At 39.6% G+C, this 25941-nt stretch overlaps 1 protein-coding gene across 1 annotated transcript in view; it reads right to left on the bottom strand.

Moving 5' to 3' along the window:
* The window catches only part of SOS1 (SOS Ras/Rac guanine nucleotide exchange factor 1), a gene marked incomplete at its 5' end in the record, with an annotated part of 53696 nt that overhangs the window by 13912 nt on the left and 13843 nt on the right, over window positions 1-25941 (bottom strand). Inside the window, 6 exons of the mRNA XM_057396784.1 lie at window positions 4653-5308; window positions 6248-6375; window positions 19192-19290; window positions 19400-19510; window positions 23543-23686; window positions 24182-24391. Of these exons, the coding sequence (XP_057252767.1) occupies window positions 4653-5308; window positions 6248-6375; window positions 19192-19290; window positions 19400-19510; window positions 23543-23686; window positions 24182-24391 (1348 nt within the window). The remainder of the gene's footprint in view (window positions 1-4652; window positions 5309-6247; window positions 6376-19191; window positions 19291-19399; window positions 19511-23542; window positions 23687-24181; window positions 24392-25941) is intronic.

The following is a 25941-nucleotide window of genomic DNA, read 5'->3' as shown; positions in this document are numbered from 1 at the left end:
GGCACTGCACAGATGCAACTAGAAACGAAGTTAACCTTGTTATCATTGAATAAAATTAATGACCATGTTACAATGGCTTTGCATATTAAATCCATACACAGATTTTTAAAATTAACTGGTAATTTTTCTAAGAGAGAGTGGCTGAAGAGGAGCACACAGGACTTGAGGCAGGAGTTCCTACAGGCTGTAATGAAGATGAAAACACCTGCATTATTTGACCTAACACTGTACGAAGCCATTAGACTTGTTGCCTGGAATAGGGGTTCTTAAGAGGTTTTTTAAAATCCTCCTTAACTATTTACCAGCACCTTGTCCATTTGCATGAACCTTCTACCTTTCTTAGATCCTACTTAAGCTCTCTTCATGTGGGCAACAGTTTAATGTGTCACACAGATTAACCATGCACTGTGTAACACAACATTTCCTTGCATTTCTGTTGTATGCCAATTCCCGTTTCTTAAACAATTGGCTACTCTGTTTTACCATCTCTATGTCCTTCACTAAGCCATTTTTCTCATAACGCATCTCCCACCTCTCCTTGAAACTGTACAGTCTAAAATCCTTTTCAAAGGCAAAACTCAAAAACCCTTTTGCACAAAGAAAATCATCCCTGTCCCCATCATCCTCATCATGAAAAAAACAGGTTTTGTTATCCTAAAAGACAAGTATAGAAGTAAGCACAGTAACTCATGTTTTCACATCTTGTAATCTGCACACACCATAGAATAGTTAGGGTTGGAAGGGACTTTAAGATCATCAAGTTCCAAGCCCCCTGCCATGGGCAGGCACAGCTCACACTAAACCATCTCACCCAAGGCTTTGTCCAACCTGGTCTTGAACACTGCCAGGGATGGAGCATTCACAACCTCGATGGGCAATTCACAACCTCCTTAGGCAACCCCCTAAGCAGATTTTGTCTACATGAAAATGAAAGCCTCCACAGCAATTAACGTTTTCAGATCACTGCAAGCTCTGAGTCATAGCTATTGTTATTTACAGGTAGGGTCAGTGGTTAAACCCACAATACATATTGAATTTCAAATGAAGCAGATCAGAAAATCAAATCTAACCTTGTTATCTCACTAGCAAAATCTGTAACTCAAAATAGTGTACAATATATGAGCAAGCGCTAAAAAAATACAGACACCACTAGTTAGTCAGGATGTCTGCTCATGTGATAATTCTCTCTTCAATACAGCCAATTTGAAAGCTAAAAAAGAACAATAACTTGTTCTACAAGGATTTATAAATAATCACCCTTGAATTCCTTAAGAAAGGAAACGGACACTATGATGACGCACAAGCACTCTTAACATATCAAAGCTTTAAAAATAGAAGAGCACTGCCCTATACATAAAAAAAACTGCCACCACTTTCAAATCTTGGTACCACCTAACTCAGCTGCTCTTAAGGAACAGGCAAAGGAGGAAATAATTTATGCAGAAACAACTTAAAAACAAGTAAAACCTATTAAAATATGCAAGTAGGGTCAGAACCTGAATTTCTAATTGAAGGGCAGTTTCTCTCATGCAAAAATATACAGAAAGCTGCTTTTGCTGAGGAGATTTCTCCCTGCTTTGCTGCTCTATAGCAGGAGAGTTTGGACAATCTGCCACACCTTCTGGCCAGGTGGCCATCAGGGCTCTCTCCCTGCGCTCACTCTCACTGGATGCCTCCTACCCCCAGCAGCGTTGCATGGTAAAGCAATGCTTTGGTCCCTGTTCCACAGCTAAACAGAGAAATATTTCAGCTGGTTTGTGCATCGTCAGGGAGGTGAGGGAAGAAAAATAAAAGGTCCAACACCCCTATCTACAAATGACATGGACTGCGTAGATCTTCATTGCTGTCCCTGACCCTGGCAGAGGGATTGGAACTGTATGATCTTTGAGGTCCCTTTCAACCCAAACCATTCTACGACTGACAAAAAAGTTGAGACTACTGTCTGAACACAGCCCATATACTCCTCCATATGCAACTAACTAAACTGCTCTTCAGCTACTCGCAACAGATTGGTATCACCTCTATGATTATATCTGTAATTATAGTATCTGACTTACAAAGATAAAAACCTAGCAAAGAGTCATAGCTACAGTAAATATTGTCTTTAGACTGTCAGATCAAGGGCTGCCTAACCAGTCACGCATATTTGAGACAAGTCACATCAGAAGGGCTTGCTATTCTGACATACGAAGTCAATAAATTCTTTCAAGATTACAATCACACATACATAATCCTGCATGGAACAAGAAGAGTCTTTCTACAGCCTGTAGCTGCTTGGCTAGGTATCACCAGAGTACTCATCTTCCCACGTCTCCAAGCAAAACAGAAGACTTGAACTCACGTGGTAAGTGTATGAAAGAAGAGCTAAAGGGTTACTATGGAAAGCTGTTGCCCTACTCACTGCATCTCATAAGGTGCAAAAAAACACTGAATGATTTCCATAGTAAATGGATCTTTGTTTCCTGCACAACAGAGCATTTTGGCTGAGTCACTATAGCTCTATTTCTTTGTTCCCCTGGAAAAGACCCAGAACAGGACAGAAAAGGCACAGAATGGTTAGACCAATTAATTTTTCCTCATAGGAAACCAATAATAAAACAGAAGGTATTGAATGGAAGAAAAGGGTGCTAAGAAATCATGTGCTACCTAACAATTCAGCATCAGGTCCATGCATGTTTCACTAAGATCTTTAAGGCTACAAAGGCAGGCCAAATATATCACAAAACCAACCATTTTTCTTCTTTTGAAGATAGGCTATCCCACAGTACCCACATTCTCAGTTTTGTCATACAATAGTTTGGTCCATGTCACATATACCTTCAAGCAACCTTGTATGTATATGTTGTTAGGCTTCAAGCAACCTACTTAAAGCTTTATTAAATAAGGGCTATTACAAGCAGGGATTTAAATGACTGTGGATGAAGGTGGATCCAATCAATTGATCTGAATGCTTCATTGATGTTCTACATGCTAGCAAGGGCAAACAGACATGCAAAAAATATGACAGAGGCAATTATTTCAAGAAGCCACATGCTCCTTAAAAACAGGCCTTTCTATTTTACGAAGCTGGAGAATGTAGTTTGTGGCTCCCAGGACAGAAATGATGCCTGGAGAGCGCTGCTATCACCTGGAATAATCATAGAATCATAGAATAGTTAGGGTTGGAAAGGACCTTAAGATCATCAAGTTCCAACCGCCCTGCCATGGGCAGGGACACCTCACACTAAACCATGCCACCCAAGGCTCTGTCCAACCTGGCCTGAAACACCGCCAGCTATGGCACCAAAGTCCCAGCACATCTGGAAAGGGCAATTCTCAGTGGTGCATAAGTTAGCCAAAGCAGAGCAAATATTCACAAGGGTATTAATGAAGTACTATTTTTGCCAGTTCTCTGTCAAATACAATGCTAGCTCTAAAAACCAAAAAGCATCTGTCCTTCTCTAAGGCTGAATTGTTTTATTTTAGCTTTCCAAAACATAAAACTATGTCACAAATCATGACTGTGGAATACGAAGCCAAGAGTTGGAAGTTTATAAAGTTACAAGAAAATGATGACAGGCACAAAACCACTCTGGTGAGAACTGCCAGCACAATATTGCATTGGGTTTCTAATACGTGTTAGGAAAGCTCAACTGAAGGGAATGTGGAGAAGAGCAATAACCATAATGGAGTAACCATGTATTTACAAGCATTTAAAAATAAACAAAAATACTATACTACACTAATTATATTCTGCTTATTCCCCACATCTTCCAAACAAATATTCCTGGATTATGCAGGGTATCCAGGACTGAGCTGCAGGAGTACAATTTAGAGTCAAAGGAGTACAATCAGAGTGCAAAGAGTAAAAAGAAAGGGAAACAACAACAAAAGAATCTACAATTGAATATGAGAAGCACAAATGCCAAGATGCCTGAAGTTTTAGAATAACTGACATACAGGTAGATAAAAAAACCAACCAAACAGAAAACCCAAACCCAAGCCCAATGCTTTTCATCATAGCTTATGAAAATCCTGGGAAATTATTAAAAAAAAAGAGGTTGGACTGGATGATCACATAAATGCCTTCAAGGTACTTTCAACACAAACAGAAACCAAAAGTCCTTAAATCAAATCCCCACTGAAATTCTGATTAAGGCAAAGTTCCAAGGCCAAATTATGCAAGTGACTTCTTCTAGGAACCTGGTATTTGGTCTTTTCCATTACATGCCAGCATGGACACAGGTAATATGGGTAGAACCCGTAACTGAAAACACTGGGCCCATAATTCCCTCCCACAGTGCTAGTGCTTCATGTGCCACCCAGCTTTGGAAGTCTCGAGCAAATGCAATTCTTGTAGCCTGCGGCATACAGTAAAAAGTATTGCCTAGAGCTCCATTCCTGCAGGCGCCCGATCCCCCATCGCTTTGATGAGAATAACCTTATGCATATCCCACCATATTCAGCCAAACAGGATTCATATTTTTAACTGCTATAGCGATGCATATTTAGATCTCAAAACCGTAACTCAAAAAGCATGTTAGGATATGTGTATTGCAAAGCATATTTACTTTCTGCAACTTTATATATTTTGCTGCATGTATTTAGCAGAGAAAGAGAAACACAGCCTGGTCACCACTTTGAGTTTTGGGTATATAAAAGAAGCGCCTCACCTGCATACATGTGGTAAGTCAGCCTCTCAATAAGCTTGACAACAGTTCCTGCCTTGATGATGGGGATTCCAGATTTGGGCTGCATGTTTTCTTCAAACACAATATTCTCTTCAGAGTCGGGTTCTGCAAATCTGTAAAGCTCAGGATTTGGAAATCTCATCTGCTCCTCTTTTTCTTCCTGCAACATTGTTACATCCAACATTCTTTCCAGCGTGCTTCTATATTGCAAAGATATCAATGCTGCCATCCAGTTGTTTTTCTCCTCAGCTGATTTAGCAGCAAAAATAACACTGTTCTCATCTTTTAAGATTATTTCAAAAGCATGTCTGTACTCGTTAGTGTCGTCCTTATCGTTGATTTGTACCTTTCGCATGAAGAACTTTTCTTTTAGACGATATTCTGCATTGCTAGCACCAGGAAGTCTTGGCTGGCCATGATTTGACTTACAGCAAATCATCAAGCCATCAAATAGAAATATGTGCCTCTCATGCTTTGCTCCTACACGTGTGAGTGTTCCTTCCATGATGAACTCGTTACAGCATTGTCCAATGTCCTTACCCTCCCAGCCATCAATATTTTTCTGGATTTCATTCATTTTCTTAATTGCCAGCTGTTTCCCCTTCATTTGCTGAGTATAGAACCGGCATGCAGATTCACTTCAGTGAAGATGGGAAAAAGGCAGCCTATTAGTATATATGTATTTAAAAACCACAACCACCACTAACAGCAAAAACACAAGATCATCTTCCTGAGTGGTGAGAATTCCACTGAGAATGCAGTTTCAGCAGCCAGTATCAGCACCACTGCAAGTCTTGACTAATGTTTCACTTAAGTAACTCATCTGATAAATTTTCTACTTATCTTCTATGTAACAAATGTTGTACATAAACACGGACAACCAGAAGCAGGCAAGCCATTAGTGCTTCTTAGCCTAATAAACCACTCATTTCCATAGCCAACAAAACAATTTTAGACTGCATTAATTTGAAAGAAACTTATTTAGAGAAAATTATCCATGTCCAAGCCTAAAGATTCCACCTTGCAGCACAGAACTTGTTTCGTAAATAAAATATTGAAACAATTTTAAGAGCAAACACAAAGTTTTAACATGTTTAAATAACTACACAAATGTTAGCATGAGATCAAGAATTTGCTACAACAGAGCATCTAAGAATTAGCTATCTATGCCTCTATTTCTATTATCCAGTGGTAATTTGAACTAGGCATTGCACAAAACAGTTCAGATTAAGTAGTTTCAAATTCAAGCACATTCCCTTCTAATCCCACAGACAGGCACTTCTACAATATTTTTAAGTGAATGTTCATTATCTGAGCACAATTACCCCACAAATGCCGTAACTTTCTACTTACCAGGGAATTCTCAGAACGTCTCAACTACCAGCATGCAAACACATAGAAACTAGAACAATTTTAAAACAATAACAAATTATCTCGGCTTTGATGTCACTTCCTCTGAAAAAGCAGGCTTGTCACAAACTATTTTGTTCATTGTTTACTAAAAGAGGAAACTGGGAGCCCTGGATTTATAGCAAGGCATTAAGAGCAGAAAGCAGGAAAAATGGAAACGTGTTTACCTAAGCCTTCGTTTTGCAAGACTTTTGGAGCATATCCGTTCCATACTGCTTTGAAGATTAAGTAGGGCAGTTATTGCTTGCTTTAAGCACTCTTTATCCTCTTCATCCTCACTTTTTTCTTCCAATTGCTGTGAACATTGAAAGTCAAATACAAAAAGTGTTACAAGCATTTTGGTTTGTTGAAATACAGAAGTTTGACCTAGGAAGAAGAAATCCAACCATCTGATGATTTTGTATGCTCCTGCTTATTATTAAAGTTAATGAAATTGCATTACTGACACAGGCAAGAGAGATCTGCTAAGAGCTTAATCTCAGTAAAACAAGAACAGCAGCCACTAGTCCTCCAGATACAGACACACTCAGGTACGTGCTATTTACTTCAAAACTAGCTTGATTTACCTTACATCTCCAAAAGAGAATCCATTTAATACGTTACATCTTAAGAGGAACAGTGAGGAAGGAAATCTCCACACATACACCACAGGATCAAATCTATGGTATGGCTCTACGTTTGTGACACACCTGTAACAGGCAAGCTGGACTGAAAGCTAAGCAAAACTCCTTCAACACATGGATAAACAGAAGATTACAAGGGCTCTCACCTCATTAACAACAGACTAATCAATAATTCAGGTTGGAAGGGACCTTGGAGATTACCTCATCCAACCTCCAGCTCCGCTGCAGAGCAAATATAGACCAGGTTGCTCAGGGCCATACTGAGTTTTTAATTCTCTCAGGATGGAGAGATCACAACCTTTCTGGACAATCCATTCCAGCGTCTGAAACCCTCTTGGCAAAAAAATCTTCTCCTAATACCTTGTCTGGATTTCCTTTATTGACTTTTCACAGTGGAATATACAGTGGAAGCACTTCACAGCTTTGAGAAGTATTTCTCTGTCTTCCCTACGCCATCATACAAAGATACCAGGAAGGTTTCCCCTTTTCCTTAGCCTCCTTTTCTCCAGAATGAGGAAGCCCATTCCCCCAGCTTCTCCTTCATCACATGTTCCATTCCTCATGTCATCTTGACAGGTCCTTCCAGTGAGTTTGTCTCAGTACACCAATGCCAACTGAAAGCTTACGCTGGATGTGGTTCTCCTGATGCAGCCTTGCCCACCCTGAACAGGCAGGCACTGCCAAATCCCACAACCTGATGGCTACACGCTTGTTAATACAGGAATACAGGCCTTCACTGCTCTAAGGGTGTTCTGCAGGCTTGTGCTCAGTTTATAATCCAACAGGACTGTGTTGTGGGTTTTTTTCACACAAAAAAGCAAAGGGGAAAAAATAACCAGAGGGACATTGACGAGAGTTGCTTGGAGCAGTTGCTTGGCTGTTCATCAGAAAACACAGGGGTATCTAACCATGGCCAGCTTGTAAAACCAGGATATATATGTCCCCATCTTAGCAAACAGCTACATTATGCCTTCATATATTAACTTATTTTAAAGGACAAAAAAATATAATAAATTTCTAAACTATAACTGGACAAGAAGAGTTAATACTAATACTTTTGTGCCTAACTAGCTCTGTGACAGAGAAGTTTTATAAAACAAGATCTGCCATGTTTTCTCCCCAAGATTTTAGTCTTAAATCTTCATTTAACCATTAAAATGTTTTACATTCTACTTAGTGAAAAAAATTGTTGACTGCATCTGTGGCTTAGATGTAAAACTGAGATAATTATTTACAGGACTATTAAGAGGTAAGTGCTGAAGACAACCACACGCTTTTAAGAACTGGCTCCAGAGTACTGAAAGATTTGTTTTGACAGAGGTGATGTAAGTGAAGTGACAGGCTAGCATGGACCAGAGTAAGACACCCTTGGCAGTACTGCAATCACACAGTTTGCTTCCAGTATAAAATGAAAGTATTGTCCTCCAAAGTCCATTGAACACAACATATTCATGTCTTGACATTTGAATTGGTCATAGAATAGCATTATTTTTTTCCCCTGACCGGAGTTAATCATTCAGTACAATAGCTGTCAGTGCCAAAGACTATTTTATTTGTTTCAGCCACAAGGATGACCACAAGGCTTATTCTAGGCAGCCTTAATTTATGCAGTATAATCTGTTATGCACTTCATCTAAGCAGCATTAGGCATGAGACAACCATTGAGACAGGGCTAACAATGCACCACAACAGACAATACTTCCCAAAAGGTCTCAGGGAGAATAGAATCATAGAATGATTTGCAATGGAAAGGACCTTAAAGCTCATCCAGTTCCACTCCCCTGCCACTAGCAGGAACACCTTCCACTGGATCAGGTTGCTCCAAGCCCCATCCAACCTGGCCTTGAACACTGCCAGGGATGGGGCAGCCACAGCTTCTCCAGGCAGCCAGTGTCTCATCGCCCTCAGAGGGAAGAGCTTCCTAACACCTCATCTAAATCTCCCCTGTCAGTTCAAAGTCATCCCCCCCTTGCCCCGTCACTGCAGGCCCTTGTAAAACATGCCTCTCCAGATTTCTTATTCTCCCTTTATGTACTGGAAGGCTGTTGTAAGATCTCCCCAGAGACTTCTCCAGGCTGAACAAGCCCAGCTCTCTCAGCCTGTCTCCATTGCAGAGGTGCTTCAGCCCTTGGAGCATCTTTGCAGCTTTCTCTGGACCTGCTCCAACAGCTCCATATCCCTCTTGTCTTGGGGCCCCAGAGCTGAACACAGTACTCCATACAAGGTATCACAATAGCAGAGTACAGGGGAGAACCACCTCCTTCAACCTGCTGGCCATGCTCCTTTTGATGCAGACCAGAATGCAGTTGACTTTCTAGGCTGTAAGTGCATGCTGCAAGGTCATGATGAGTTTTTTTAATCAACCAACCCTCCCAGATCCTTGTCCTCAGGGCTGCTCTCAATCCAGAGATCGAATACATCACTCCAAGATGAAAGAGACTACCCTCATCGTATTCCTCTGCTCTACTAGATTTAACACAGAGGTACCATCTTCCTTTGCTTCAGTTGTGCATATCAGATAGGTTTAGAAAGGACTTCAGACAAATAAGGCAGGTACAGCAGTGCTGGCAGAAGTCCTGAAGGCTAAGAAAAACATGTAACTAATTCTAAGATTTTGCATCTTTCCTGTACAAGAGTCAATGAAGGCTCTTTGCCTTGCGCACTGCCTCTCTGCCAACTTCCATCAGAAGAATTTGGCTGGAAAAGATTGTTTTAGCCTAGTGTCCTTGAAAACAGACCTTATCAGATCCTACGGTATGCTTTACATTCTCTTCAGAAACATACTGGTACAGATTAATGTTTGTAACTGCAAAGTATTCTGCTCCTATGCAGAGTTTATAAAACGCTTTTTACAGCAATTTCTCTCCAGTTGCAAAAAATTTTGGCATTCATCATAGAAAAGTCCATATCCAAAAGCAAAATACATGTTTGATACCGTGTTAGAGAGAAAGCAGTTAAGACTAGAATCTCCCCATCAGGATCCATTGGAAGTAACCCATATTTTCTATTGCATATGCAAACTAAATCGAAGTCCAGTGAGTGTAATTGTGCTCCAGGCTTAAGATTCAGAAAGCAGTGTGTAGAAGGATGCACCTTCTTAAGTGTCAGACCAACACAACTGACAAATCTACCAGTGCTGGAAACTATGAAGACACTTCTCTGAACACAGAAAAGGAATTTGAAAGAATATATTCCAGCATTACACGACTGCCATAAACCGCTATCAGAAACAGTCTTAGTCAGAACTAAGCCTAACTTACAGCAAAGAATTTCACTTTACACTACCTGTAGACAGTTTGGAAGAGCAGGTTAAGGAAAGTGAAATGGCATCACCAGAAACACATCTAAGTTTCTCTGCAAATCCCACTGACTCTCCTATAGGTGTGCAGTGCCCCCTAATGAACAAACCGGGTAGATGCTAAATACAAGTGCGTGGTGTTGGGTTTTTTAGATAGTCCTGTGAGGAATACTGTATTATTATGGGAAGGAGATTTGTGATTTAACAGTAGTATTACAGTTGCAGTTTTAATAACCTAATGAGAAAAATATTAGTTTATAACGATTTTAATGATTCACAACACTATAGTCACAGTATCCTGGCCATTCAAGGGAAACAAACTTGGAAAACTGACTGCTAAGGGAAGTTTCTAATTAAAAGAAGTACTCTACATTCTAGGCCACAAGCCCTGCAAATATATCAAGTGGAAGAGCAGGTATTTTGTTCTACCTCTTGCTTAACACAAGGATTAGATGTTTATAGAACTGGGAAGTTCCAAACAGATACAAAAGAAATCCTCCTCATGCAGTACAAAAAAATAAACTATGATAGTCCTTCATTTACACTGCCAGGGAAGCATGTATCTAGAAAGACAATGACAGAAAATACATTTATACTTACAAGAATATGCAGGTATAACAATACTAGTGGGTGTCATGATGGATGGTGTCCCTGCCCATGGCAGGGGGGTTGGAACTAGATGGTCTTTAGGTCCTTTCCAACCCTAACTATTCTATGATTCTATGTACTTTAGGGCTTACATAACAACCTAGACTTTTGACTTCCTGGGAACTTATTTCAAGTCTAACCATTGAAATTTGTGAACTGCAGGTTCCCCAATTTAAATGTGAGGAGACATCACAAATAAGCTTCTATACACAACAGACAACAGCATATGGGAGGCAGGGAAATCATAACTGAATTTGCTTAACTCAAGATCACTTGATTGCAGGTGCTAACAAAACTCACTGCTCCCCCAAACTTTAATGTGTGCAACTTGTAAGTGGGTGGTCCCACATTACAAGTGGGAGCTGCACACCACAATACTCAACAACAAGCTCAAACTAGTACTGCCTCAGAGAAACCTCTTCAAAACCCACTATGCAATGGGGTTTTGAAGCCCACAGCGAGGCAATAAAACAGCTGCATAGCTGGCAAAGCAAGCTTGATATGTACTGTGACCTATCTGCTGTGTAAGGAAAGGCCACATAAGTACGCAATGTTCATGAGAACATGAAGTGCACTGACACCAGCTAGTCCAGCATCTGTTCTAATGCCTCACCATTTTCTTCAACATGTTTCTGAAAATGGGGTACATACCCAAAGGTAGTCCTGAAACAGTCTATTTTATGATCAAGAATAACAGTGAACAAGGTTTTCTCCTCTCTGGCAAATGCAGGCAGGCTGGTCTGCTGGCACTTCCCCATAAAACACTCCCAGAAGCAGGCTCAAGAGCATTGAGCTGCCTGAGAGCTCTGACTTTTTGCAGTTCCTCGAAATAATAAAAAGCTCAGCCCCAGCAAGCCGTATGCTGGACAAAAAGTGCTCTCATAGACTGTTCAGAAAGTCTGACTGTTAGAAAGGCAGGAACAGCAAATGCTGACAACTGCAGGAAACACTATACAAACTTCTGGGAAATGCTAGCAGTCTAAAAGGGACTTGAAGAATAAAGGAAACTCCATATGCCATATTCCTGCACATACATACACAGCTTTAATGCACTGAAACTTTAAAAGTAATTTTGTTTTCATATAAACTGTTTTGAGCATAGTGCAGTAAAAATAGGCATATATTTAGATGTTTATTTAGATACACAATGTAGTAGGAGTGTTATTTGCGTTAAGAATGAATCCAAACTTAATTATTGAAGTAATCATAAAAACCTTTTCTCCACTCAAAGTTTAACTGTGCCTTCTCAGTTTAATTTTAAAACTTACATTAAATCACGTAATTTACATGAGCATGTCAAATATCAAATCTCAGATATCAGATAACTGGTTACAAAAAGGGTCCAGAATTGTCTTGAAAGTACATTTTAAAGATAGAAGCTAAAAAGCCATCATCTTTTATTTCATACCAAGTTTTAACTCATATGTTAAATACAGTCAGCCCATTGGGAAGTATACCATACAAGTAAATCGTTAAATAAGAAAATAAGATGCATTTCACTTTTTAGCACAAGATTTCCAGCTCTTTCACAGCTTGACTATGTGATTTAAAATAGATCTCAAAGATATATGGAAAATTTAAGTAAAAACTTCACCTGAGCCCAAGAAAGTGAAACCATCTGGACTAAAACCATGTGAATTTAAGGAATTGCTACTTTGATAACTCGATGTAGATGCTCTTAATTATGAAGAAAGGAATGAAATAAAAATAAATCTGTTGCAGAAACAGATTACAGTACTCTGAAGTACGTGCCATTTTTCAAATCAGGACGGACAGTGAGGAAGAGTCAAGGAAGAAATATTCAGAAATATATACCACATCAGTCTGTCAACTGACATTCAACAATTCAACAGCTTAAGTTTTCCAAACCAGGTTTCTTATGTGGCAAATTTGCCACTAACATTCCCATGAATGGGTACAGCCTGTCAGGAGACCAAATTCCAGATTAGGTCTGCTCAAGTGCTACTGCAGCCTGCGAGGTATTTTAACTGGTTTCTGCTCAGCAGGAAAGAGTATGTATGCTCTCAGTTTCTGCAACTGTGAAGAGAGATTCATGCATGTGAGCAACTCTCACTGAGCTTACACAATCAAAATTCCCTTCATCAAGGAACAGATACAAAACCAAAGACTTGTTTTCAAGTAAGTTCCTTCATCTTCTCATGAAACCATTTCCTAAGCATTCAGACTTTTTGTAGGCTACTGGCTGCCATATACATATTCTATATTCCCAGATTCCATTACTAGGGGAATGGCCACTTAGTTTACAGGAGGCCTTGTCTTCTGGAAAACCCATCTGCTCTTCACCCTTTAAAAATCTGGGTGTTTTTTTTTTGCATATACTGATGTCTCTTCCACAGCAGATTCATTACCTTTCTGCAACAAACGTACAAGTTCACACAGATCCTTCCAGAGCCTTCATGCTCTGAAATTCTCTTCTTTCTTACTGTCACTTTGGTTTGTCTCATCATTATTAGCAGACCTGCAGAATACATTAGAAATTTTATATTCATAATTAAGTTGGTAACATTTAGTTAGATCAGTATTTCAAATATCACAAAATATTTACCTATGTGCTTCCAACACTTGTAATTGAGGTCTTCCATTTTCTTTCCCCACATTTTCCATCATAGTAAAGACAATTCAATTTGAAAACATCTTCCCTTTCTCTTTTGTAATTCCAAAATGGATTAAAATCCACTTTCACTGCTTCGACACAATTTAAGTCTGATCTTTGCCAGCCAAGTTTGCAAGACGTGAGCTCAGCTGGATGGCACCTCTATATTTGGATAGGAATGTATGCATTTTTGAATGCTATGTAAGATGATTCATAATTTCAGAGATCATTTTTGGAAGCAACAGTAGAACCCTGTTGATTTTAAGAGGAACCCTGTCGATTAAGGAAAAGTCAGCAGACAAAATTAGGGATTTCAATCGAAATCCCATGTGTAGACTTGGTCAACAGAAACCATGAATGCAGCTTGTTATTTTACTTGTGTTTGTCATTTCCTACATCTTTTCATTGGTTTCCACTGAAGATATCAAAGTATTAACAGAAAACATAGACCTGCACCGCTATAAAAGCAAATAGGGAAAGCATGCTGGTAGTGGGACTAAATCCAATTCTGCACAGCTCCATGTCCAGAAACATTTCCACTGAAGAAATCAAGTATATGGAAGCCTCAACCATAGCAGACTCTGAGGATCTCCCTTTTGTAGAGAAGATGACAAGAACAGAGGCAGGAGGATAGGGACATACACTACTGCTGTTAAAAGACTATACAGCAATACAAGTATATAAGGGACTATATGATGACTGCCAGTCACAAAAACTATAGGAGCTGAAAATCTCAGCTACGGTAAAAGCTTCTTAACATTCAATCCTTGATGGACTGTGTCAAAGCTTTTATTTGGGGGAGAGAGGGAGAAGTGATCAAAATCTGTCTAAGTTCCTGTAACACCCATCTATTTTCATGAGAACTTGGCCTTGGACATTCAGCATGAACTGCTGCCATGTAAGCTATAAGAGTTATCTACCATCATCATCATCAGCCATTGAAAACAAGAAACAGACCTCCGACCAACAACCCTAGAGAATAGTCTTTCCCAATAGATCACTCCTAATTCCCACAGTAGTGAAGAGAATTTGCCCTGTAGGTATTCCCAGAAAATGAATCAGAACACAGGAGTCTGGAACCCTACAGCTGCACAGTGAAGTCAAAAGTCAAGTTGGAGTTAAGTTAGTGCTGTATTTGACTCTCCAAAGACAGCATCATCTAATTAAGAACAGTCTGGCCCTCTGCCATGCTACTCGCTGCTCCAAAGGATCAAAGTACAACATTTGTTGGTCCAGCAGCAGATTGACAATAACACAGCTCAAGTGTCACTGAGGACTATAAGCAAAGTGGAAGGAGGATTTTTTTTTAATTTTACTTTTATTTTATCCAGCTTTTGCACAAAAGCAATTTTAGCAGAGTAATGGAGAAAAATATTCTCCAAAGGTAATAAGAAAAGTGCCTGGAAAGAGAAATCTGCTTCTCAAAAGCCCAGATACATCCTGTGTAAAAAGAAACAAAGCTACACAACAAAACATTGTTGTGTACAACAAACAGCCCCATCACAATACCATAAACAGATGACATAAATCATTGACAAATGAAGGGATACATGTGCACATTTGTCTGACACAAACACACAGGAAATCCATCAGTGAGTACCACAGCTAGAAATTAAAAAAACAGTACATTCTGAACTTCTTCAAGAGTCATCTCAGAGAACCCAATTAATCAGATTAACCAAGTTTGTTGAAGAACTGCACACACACACATATGCAAGTTTTATTTTCCCCATCACCTTCCCTTTGGCTGCCAAAGACACAGCTGCCAAAGCATAAACCCATGACCAACTAAAGGAGAAAAGCAAGAGAAATATTGTCAATGAAACCAAACAAGCAAGAAGGAAATACGGAACCCCATTTACCTGGCTGTATCACCTCCAACTTCTACCATAAGGCACAACTTCTGTACCTTTACAACAATGCAGTTGTAATGTAAGTCTTCATAGCTTAACTATATGAAGAAGTTAAGTTTTTCACCTATTGTCATATCCTAGGAACCCTCTTCCTGAACTTGACACCAACATTTATATCACCACAGCTTTTCCCCCAAGAAACACCCAAATACACTTGGCCAGTCCTTATCACATATGAACAACAGTTTGGTCAAGCTACATTTCCTCAAGTAGATAGGCCTTCACTGTCACAGAAGCATAAAACTGCGTATTATCTCCAGTGGATGTAAAGGAAAGTCATCCTCATCTGCAGTTACATGTACAAGCCATATAAAACAGTAATGCTTCTGCTTTTACTTCAGAAGAGTATGGTAAATACAAGTTAATGTGTTTGGAAAGAAGCATGAGCATGCCAGGCAGTGATTTTGGCAAATAAAATCCTTTGTTGATGCTAAGCAAATACTTCCTTAAAATAATTCATAGCTAGTCTGAATCTGTGATTTTCTGGGTTTAATATTAATAGAAGACTACTAAGGATTGACCAAAGCAAGAGAATCTGTTAACAGTGCCTGTACTAAACACAAGCAACAAAATCCAGTGTTTTGAGACAATATATAACATCTCATAAAAACTTTGCAGAGTACCAAAGTTCCACTAATTAAAACCTGGTGATTCTCCGCCTTGGACTGGGTTATACCAGTTAGAGAGGGTATTACAAACCAGTTTCACTAAATTTGTTACACTCTGGATCACGAGTCTGACTGAATCAAAGTGAGGTCAAAGCCCAAAATAGTTTGGGATGTGCTGCCCAGTGCAGCTCACAGCAAGAGACTTACAGGATCAACCTAAAGATACTCTAGTCCTAAACTACTAATATTTCACCACCCAGTGCCTTCTCCAGCAACACGTAACAAATCTAATACCATCAGGTCAGGAAAAGGGTGGTTTCTAGTCTTGAAAGACCTTGCCAAACCAGATTTTATTTATTTTAAGTCACATTAGGACAGGGAAAGACAAAAAAAAATTGTTTAATTGAGGAGTATTTCTACTGGAGCTGAACTGCCAGTCAGTGAAAACTGGCAACTTATTTATCATCTAAATACTAATTCTGAAAAAGTCAATAAAACACGCTAGATGCTGCTGTGAAATGAAAGGGTCCTGAGAATTACAGATTATAGCAGCTAGAATTCCAACTAAAAAAGTATTTGTAAATAGACACGAAGTTTCCGTTCAGAAGTCACAAGAGCCAAGTCTGCACTTGGTTTAAAAAAACCAACCAAACAAGAAACCTATCTAGCTTTCCTGTTTTCTGGAATATACTATTTTATCTAAACAAAGTTTATAGATGATTTGGGCCATTCCTACTTTGAAAACAAGGGATTTTGATTTTTAAATAATCTTTTATTTACCCAAAGAAAATAAAGAGTATCACACATGCACACAAATTTGCAGCATCCAAAGCAGTGCTCAGTTCAAATTAAGTCTTATAAACATCTTCCTTCAATTACTCGAAGTCATAAATAACTGCACTGTTTGTACTACCTTATCTTGCATTTAAGAGTCCACATTTCTATTCACAAAATTGTATGATTTAGAAAAGCCCATTTGCATTATCTGCAAGCTTGCAGAAAAGCATAATCTCACATGAAGCAGCTACATTATACAGTTGGTTCTTACATAAAAGTTCAGGGACTTTCAGGTTTGGTTGAAGGAAAACACAGCCCTTTAGCATATGCTAATTTTCCAACAAAGTTACAGCAAGGAGCTTCAGCTAAAAATAGAATATGTATTTGTGCATTCCTGATGCCCTGCCAAACTTCAGGATGGATTTAGTTTCTAAATAGGATAACCATCAGTGGATAGAAATTAACTTTTTTTTTGTACTCTGCATAGTTAGAAGGTAACTTTGAAGTTACCTACTTAAATGCATCTCAAAGTATGTAAGATTACACAACATAGCTCAAAAAAATTGCTAACCTGTTTATCCTTAACTTTATCTATATTCAAGAGAAATAAAATGTGTTTTTCCATATAGCACTTGGCCAACATTCTGCCTCTTCATACCAAGAGATCCATTCGCATAGCATTTTAAACTTGATTATTCACAGATATGCCTGCAATAACTAATCAGGTCTCTTACTATACAAAAGTATTTGATACAACTTTGCATAAGTGAAATTCTCAGGATTACATGACTAAATAATTCCACCCATACCCTTCCATCAGCACATCTTTAAATATATCCAACCTGGAATCTGTTTGTAGATTCCAGATATAGGAAAGAAAATGTTATTGCCAACACAGACTACTTGAGGGAGGGATTCAAGATGCTGTGTGCACATCTATGTACTAATTGACAGATGAAGCTCCTGTCATGAGAGTTACTCTCCCTGCATGCACTATTATCCATTACCATCTATTACACATATCACATCTGACAGAAGTGATGCGTGTCTTGCTAAAATGTGAGATAAGCCACACAGTGGGAAGAAAACCTGCAAGGTTATCATATACAGAACAAAATACAACCCAACAATATCATATTTATTCAACCCAGGGCAGAAGGTGGGTGGGTGCAGAGCATGAACATGAAAAGACAAAAATTTTACATGAGGCATAGGTCAGGAGTTGCAAAAAGACTGACAAGCTTCTGGAGATGGGCTTAGCTAAGCCTCCAGTTTGCTCTAAGAAAGGAGAATATCAACTGCTCCCTATTTCTGTAAGAGCACATGCCCTCTTTCCCCCACTAAAATTACCAATGGCAAGAAGCAGCGCAGGATGCCTTTGTGTCAGACAACATCAATCCTTTGTGCTTTGTCTATTACATAGGACAACACCATGTTCACATCGACATCTGCAAAGCCACTAGGGTACTGCATTTTGAGACTGGGTGATAAAAGCATGAGCAGAGAAACCTTACGGCTGTGCAGGTCTTTATCATACGAAACGCGGACAAGCTGTATCATACCTCCCTTGCAATGGGCTGTCATCAAAGGAAACACTTAATATGTTAAAGATGTCTGAAAAGTGAGACCAAACCCATGAGCTAGACAAAGAGATCAAGCACATATTGCAAAATTCAAAAGCAGCATGTTATACAAGATGAGCTATGTGCGAAAGCTGTGCATGTAGATCTAAATCAGCAAAAACTGTGTTAAAACTGTAGACACTTAGACTCAAAGATGATCTAACTACTGGGTTATCCCAAGACAACCGAGCATTCCAGAAAAACACACATAGCTTTCTTCAGAAGAGCAGAGATTTTATTTTTTTTTACTTCTGATCCAAATCTCCCAAAGTAATTAAATCTGGAACACGGTATCCCTTATGAATTTCCATTAAGTCCAAATGAAAATTCTACTTGAAATTTTTCTTCAAAATGCTCTACACTCCTTAAAGATTATTATTCAATGGTAATTGATAAATACCCCAGAAAAACACTCTATAGCTATTTTCTTTACATGTCTTGTAAAGAACAGTCTTTACTGCTACCCTACACCAATGTGAGGTCTCATTACAAAAAGTCCAATGAGTACGCATATCAATCAAGCCTTCCCTTTGAAGGAAGGCTATCAACCTTTACAACCACCATGGGATGTGCACTGCAAGAACACCACAGCTTTTACGAAAACGAGTCTTGAATGCAAATCTTACTGTGATTTTAAATTTACAAAGTAACAGCTTGAGGAAGCCTTGGACACTTTTGTAATACAGCCATTGCCATTATCTCTTACCATTGTTGAAACAATCAGTCCAAGAATATGAGTACCCAGATCTGTTGCTTGCTAAATTAATAGTCTTTCCTATTACTATTCAACACAAATCATAAGCTGCTCTAAAACTTCCATAAAATTATAAGCTGATATTCAGTCAGTTATAGCATGCACCAGAGCATACAACCTGCTTTGCCTTCATCATGGCAGTTTTACTGTTTACAGTCTAGTAAAAGGTTTTACATCCAACTGAGCACATAAAACTCTGGTAGCCAACACTAGGAATTATGAAAACAAAACATCAGATGACACAATGTTCTTACTTTTAGCAGTTCAAAGTAATGAAGACAGTGGTAAACAGGGGCAAGGAGCAGCCGGGGTAGAACATACTGAACAGCTTCTTTAAAGCCTTCACCTATTGACTAGAAACAAAATAAGTTTCAGTCTTAAAACAGTAAATGCATTGAAACAACAATATAATGTAATTAAAACAGTAATATCAATAATATGGCTCACTTAAAAGAAAGTTACCTGTAAATAAAATGCTGCTCCTGGCTTTGATAATTGACTTAGAAAATGATCATGAAAACCAGGTCGCAAAATATCTTGTGCATATGATTCATACGGATCAAATGCTAATTCCTAAGAAGAAATACAGATTAATTTTACAAAGCTGATTTAATATCTCAACTTCGTATTTCTTAAAGAAAATATACTACATAGGAGAGACTTTCCTGCATACTTTTTCCAAAATACCTATATCGAAGATTCAATACTTTTATGTGCACACACTCATGGAGTAATTCAGTCTGGAAGAGATCTCTGGAGGTCAACAGTTTGCTCAGGGTCAAAGCCAAATCCAGCATCAAAACTAGCTGAGGTTGCTCAGGGTCTCATCCAGTTGAATACCAGGTACCTCTAAGAACAAAGGCATCAAAACCTCTCTGTGCAGCCTATTCCAATGTTCAGTTGTTCTCATGGCAGATCCCCCTCCCCAGTCTAATCAGGGTCACTCTTTCTACCATTCACATGCTCTCTCTCATCTCATTTCACAGTTTTCTACTGTGAGCCTCCAGTAAGACTTCGCCTCAGTCTTTTCTCCACATTCCTTTCAGGTAACTGAAGATAAAATAACCTCTACTTCCTCAGACTTCTAAGACTGAACAAACACAGCACAATTAATCCTCTTTGTACACCATGGACCTTAACTCCTTAATCACCATGGCAACCCTCATGTATAAGCAAATCTTATAGAATCATAGAATAGAATCATAGAATAGTTGGGGTTGGAAGGGACCTTAGAATTCTAACCCCCCTGCCATGGACAGAGACACCTCACACTAAACCATGCCACCCAAGGCTCTGTCCAACCTGGCCTTGAACAGTGCCAGGGATGGAGCATTCACAACTTCCCTGGGCAACCCATTCCAGTGCCTCACCACCCTTACAGTAAAGAACTTCTTCCTTATACCCAGTTTAAACTTCCCCTGTTTAAGTTTTAATGTGTTACCCCTTGTCCTATCACCACAGTCCCTAATGAATAGTCCTTGTACTAGGAAGACTTGTACTACAAAAACCAAAACTGGATGCAGTATGCCAGATGTGGTCACAAGTGCTACACAGAAATGATCACTCCACCTGCCAGCCCCACTTTTCCTAATAAAACCCAGTAGTCAGTTAGCCTTCACTGCCCCTTCCTGAGGATTTTCAAGCCCTGTCGAACACTGCTGCTCCTCAGCCAGGCAGCTAGACGATTGCATGGGGTTGTCTAGTCTCAGGTGCTGAACTTCCCGTTTTCCTTTACACAGTTCTATGAGGTTCCTATAGATAGATCTGTTTCTCCGGCCTGTCAGGTCCCCAGAGAAATAGCCTGTCCTCCTCTATGTCCCCCCCACAATTCAGCATCACCTACCAAGGAGAAGGAAGACCTTCTACCACAACACTAATACAGACATTAAACAGTATCAGCCCCAGTGTCAAACACTGAGGACTGCCACTAACTGTTGTCTACCACATGGACTTCATACTGTTGATAGTCATTCAAGCCTTTCAGCCCAGCCAATTTCCCACCCATTCTAATTCAATTAGCTAGTCTGCATCTCTCTAAGCTGACTATAAGGATATTACGAGAGACTGTGCTGAAGGCTTTGCTTAAATTCAGATAAGGGATATTAACTGCCCCTTCCCTTTGTCCATGGAGCCAGGCATCTCCTCTTAGAAAGCAGTCAAGTTGGTCAGGTACAGTCTGTTCTTCAGAAATCTGTACTGGCTGTTGCAAATCACCCTACAGTCCTTCACGGGGCTGGATGTGAGCTCCAGAAAGATTTGCTAATCTTCTCAGACACTGAGGAGATGCTGACCAACTTCTAGTTTCTAGGATCCTCCTCATCAGTCTTTTTGAGACAGGGTATAACAATCTCCAGTCACCAGAGACCTCCACAACTCACCACTAAATTTCAGGAACTCGAGACAGCAGCCTTGCAATGACATTAGGCAGCTGCCTCAGCATCCTGTCCTGGCTCATAAACTTACATATAGCCACTTGAGATCAACAGTCCCTAACTTATCTTTGACTTTCACCTCCCTCCCTCAATCTTTGATAGCAGGCCTAACTGGCAAACATAAGAAGCACATCTTGCCACTAAAAGTCAAGCAAAGGAGACTTGAGTACCTCAGTGCAGCACACAGCCTCTCACCCCACAAGCAAGATACCCATGTTTTCTACCATCATCTTTTTTATGCTGTTTTACCTATCCAAGCTACGCTTTGCTTCATATCCCTCACAACTAAACCATGTCCCTAAGCATCATGTCTACAATTTTTTAAAGTACCTCCAGGAATAGTGACTCAACCACTTCCCTGGACAGCCTGTTCCAATGTTTGAAAACCCTTCTGGTGAAGAATTTTTTCCTAATATCCAGTCTAAACCTCCCCTGGTGCATCTTGAGGCCATTTCCTCTTGTCTTATCACTAGCTACCTGGGAGAAGAAACCAATATCCACCTCATTATCACTCCCTTCAGGTAGTTGAAGAGAGCAATAAAAGCCCCTCAGCCTCCTTTTCTTCAGAATAAACAATCAGAGTTCCCTCAGCGGCTCCTCACAGGAGTTGTTCTCTAGACCCTTCACCAGCTTTTTAATCTTCTTAGGATGCACTCCAGCACCTCAAAATGTCCTTCCTGTAGTGAGATGCCCAAGTTTGGTTAAACAGGAAAATCCACACTGCACTTGTCCTTGCCTCCTGCTGCACCTACCCTTTTCCTTACGGATGGGGAACGCATAGTCCCTGTGATCTGAGCACACTGCCTTTGAAAATAAAACAGTTCTCCTGAGCCCTTTCCACCTTCAAGGTAGCCACCACTATGATCCTGCCTCCCAGCTAGGTCTACTCTCCCAAAGACCAGGATCCTTTAGTCTGCTTACCTCCTGCACTTTTCTCAGGACCTTAAACTCTATCATCGCTACCTCTTACTGGTAAACATGCCATTAGCTATGATGTTCCTGCCAGTTCTTCCTTGTTTATGGGAAAGAGGTCAAGTGTAGCACCCTTCTTAGCTGGCTCATCAGCGTATGCCACAAAGTGTCCCAGTGCCTTCCAGAAATCTTCTGGATTACCCAAAAAACTGCAAGTTGTCCACCCCAATGCCAGGAAGGTCAATTTTCCCTGAGAAGCAGGGCCTGCAATAAATAGATGACTCCTACTTGCTTACAGAAAGCTTTGGCCACGTGTTGATTGGACAGTTCGCAGGAGAAGCTTGACTACAACATGCCTTTTGGTGGTCTCCTAAGATTCTGATCCTTAAGTATTGAACCAGCTCATCATTCATTCTGTAACAGAGCTCCATGTATTTGAGACAACCTTCTGTTAAGCCTCCTGGCTTCATCCTTCCCACCTGTCCTTCCAGAGTAACTGTATTTGTTTATACAGCCCTCCATCATGCAACCCTTCATCATGCAACCCTTCTTGCCACATCACTAATTCCAGCCACATGACAGCTCTGCAACCCTGCACAGAGTCACAGATCCTATTATCTGTACATGAACACATGTACCCTGGGGAAACAGAGACTTCAAATTAGCCTTTGGCCATCCCACCTTCCCAGGAAAAAGGTGGAAGAGCCTTGGCTGCCATGTTTTCCATTATGCACATCCCCTTCTCCTCTCAATTCTTCAATCTGCAAGCTTTGGCCTCCATTCACTAGTGAGACCAGTTTATAAGCCTTCCTCACCAGCTCAGCAAGTCTGTTGGCAAAGAAGTCCTTCTCCCATTTGCTTTCCACAGCAATCCTGATCCACAACTGATTTACAGGATACCTCTGTTTCTGTCAAAGTCCAGTCACAGGTGTTTGGGGTATTTCCCCCCCAACGCCCCCTAAATTTTAAACAGCTCTATTAAAAACTGAAGTTTAGAGACTAAAAAGGTAAAAGCACTCTCAAAACCAGGCAGTCTTACTTATCATGGTGGAGCTGGAAGAAGAAATCACAACCTAAACTAAAGCAGCTACAAAGAGATTCACTTAGCACCTAAGTGCAAGTCATTAAAATACATAAATAGCAAAAAAAGAACCCTGCCCCCCACCCCCAAACCCCACAAAAAAAAACACAAAAAAACCACCAAAACAAAAAAAACACCAAAAAACAAACAAACCCAAAACCCCACAGAATATATTCTTACCTCAGCCATGTCTTCAAAACAGCTGCCTACTAGGGGATGAGGACTACCTTCATCTGTCATTTCAACGGTGTCTTCTATATGACCCAATAACTTAACACTAAGTTCATGTATGTCTGATATACGACTAAATATATTTTCCACATCCTGCAAAAAGCAACAGAACCAAACAAAATTCAACAGGGAATTTGATACAATTTCTAAGAGAAAGAATGTTATGTGCAAAGCTACTCTGATGATATGCAACTCAAGCACTTCCTCAAATTACAGAATAAAATTTTATATTTTATTATGTAATTTCTGTAGAATTTATATAAGATCATAAAATTTATTTCTTAAATAACTACATATATGTCTAAATATCTAAAAAGTTACAATGAATCAAATATGGCAAAGAACAACAATAATAAAAATTACAGGCCTGCAAGTGAATACAGTGAATTGGGCGGTTTCTTCCACAGTTCTACAAAACCCATGGCTCCTCACAAGTGCTCCTTTACTATTTTCCATTTCACAATTTGAGACAGGTGCTTCCTCTACTACTGATATGTTAAACTGGACAATAGTTAAGTTCTAGAAATGTTCATCTAGATTTACAGCTATTATAAGAGGGAGTTTCTTGTTTGTGGTTACAATACTTACATGAGATGAAAACAATTTGGAATTGGAGGCATACGGCTCTCTAAAAACTCTGATAATGAGATTTAGTTCCCTTATATATTGTCGAACCTCTGCCATGAATGACTTTACAAGGTCATAATAGGTTTGCTCCCCTGAGGTGGAGGGTTCCTCATCAGATAAAGTTAGTGCACTTAAATCTTCTACATCTTGATGGAACATATCCATTAATACCTAAGTAGCAAAGACAGGGAAATCCACAAAGTGAGAACAACCTCTTTTCAAGAACTACCAGTAAGTTACCAATTAATGAAATCTATTCTTCACATGAAATCAGACTGATCAGCAGTAAGATTTACATATTATTATTCTGTACTTGCTTGAGCAAGTAAGTTACCAATAACTACCAGTAAGTTACCAATTAATGAAATCTATTCTTCACATGAGATCAGACTGATCAGCAGTAAGATTTACATATTATTCTGTATTTGCTTGAGCATTTACAAAAGCAATATTCATTGCTGCGAATTTGCATTATTTGCAGTTAGACCAATCCAGGCATCTCTCCAAGAATGCGGTCGTAAAATCAATTACAATTTTAAGAAGACTATGAAGTATACAGACACATTTAGCTGTATACTATTACTCTGCATTAGCCATGCATAACCTCAAGATACTACAGTATCTGAAGTCAGAAAATACGTGTATTTTGGCTTTTCAGCTTTAGGTTTAACAGGAAGTCACACGCAATCATACCAAAAACCTTGTAATCTATCTGTGAACAACACTGGCCTACCCACACATACAGTGTGGCATGGTTTCTGTCCCTCTGACTCTCGAGGAAGGGCACCAGCCTCAGAAAAGGTGGCAGTCACATTGCAGAACTACATAGATGAAAAGACCTTGACTACCAGAGGTCCGAGTTCATACCCAAGCCAAGGCTTACCAAACACAAGCAATTAATAATTTGAACTTCAAGAAAAGTGGATCACTGAACACTTCTTCCAAACATGGTATCTGAGCCAGAAGTCATTACAATGACTTAGGCAAGTGGCAACCAGAAATCACACTTTGGGGTTGTTTCCGCGATACTCAAAGAGTATCTCAAAGCTAAACTAAATAAGTTGACTGCAAATTAGTAAAATGCATCCCGATTTTAAGTATGTTTAGCAGAAAGAAAACCTAAGGAGGGTCCACAAATAATCTACGATGACACAGCAAATCTTAACAACAAGCCAGCATAAGATGTAGGTCAACATACAAGATGATGACTTTGTCCTGGGATAGATGGGAATAGTATTTATAGGCCAATCTGCTGCCCAGAGCTACATCCCTTCCAGAAAGTCATGAATTGTATTGAACAATACATGTGAACTTCAAAACACAAGAGAACTGAAGAACTGCTTGCCAGCCTCCTTCCCAAACAAATGGAAGTAAAGCCATGGAAACATGCCTGTTACTGCAGAGACTGACCTGACAGCTGTCAATCATTGACAAGACTGAGGAAAAGACTGCAGGATCAAAGCTGTAAAAACCTCTTCTGAGAGCTGCAGAGAGGAAGGCTAACACATTAAACACGAACTAGAGGTTTTAAAATGACAGAAACAGAGTAAGAAGTATTTTTTCAAAGTAACTATAGAACTGCAGATCAAGAATTAAACTTCTGAACAAGCACTACAAACATGGCATTTAACCTGGTATTTTACAGTTAGCCATTATTCTTCACAGCATGTTACAGGCACTTCTGCAGAAGACATATCAGTTAACCAAGCTGTGACTACTGA

Source organism: Pezoporus wallicus, unplaced genomic scaffold, assembly GCF_028554395.1.
Source record: "Pezoporus wallicus isolate ANWC-B61680 ecotype Strahan unplaced genomic scaffold, APGP_CSIRO_Pwel_v1 contig_7265, whole genome shotgun sequence".
Lineage (NCBI taxonomy): Eukaryota > Metazoa > Chordata > Aves > Psittaciformes > Psittacidae > Pezoporus > Pezoporus wallicus.
This window is presented reverse-complemented; position numbering and strand designations above follow the sequence as displayed.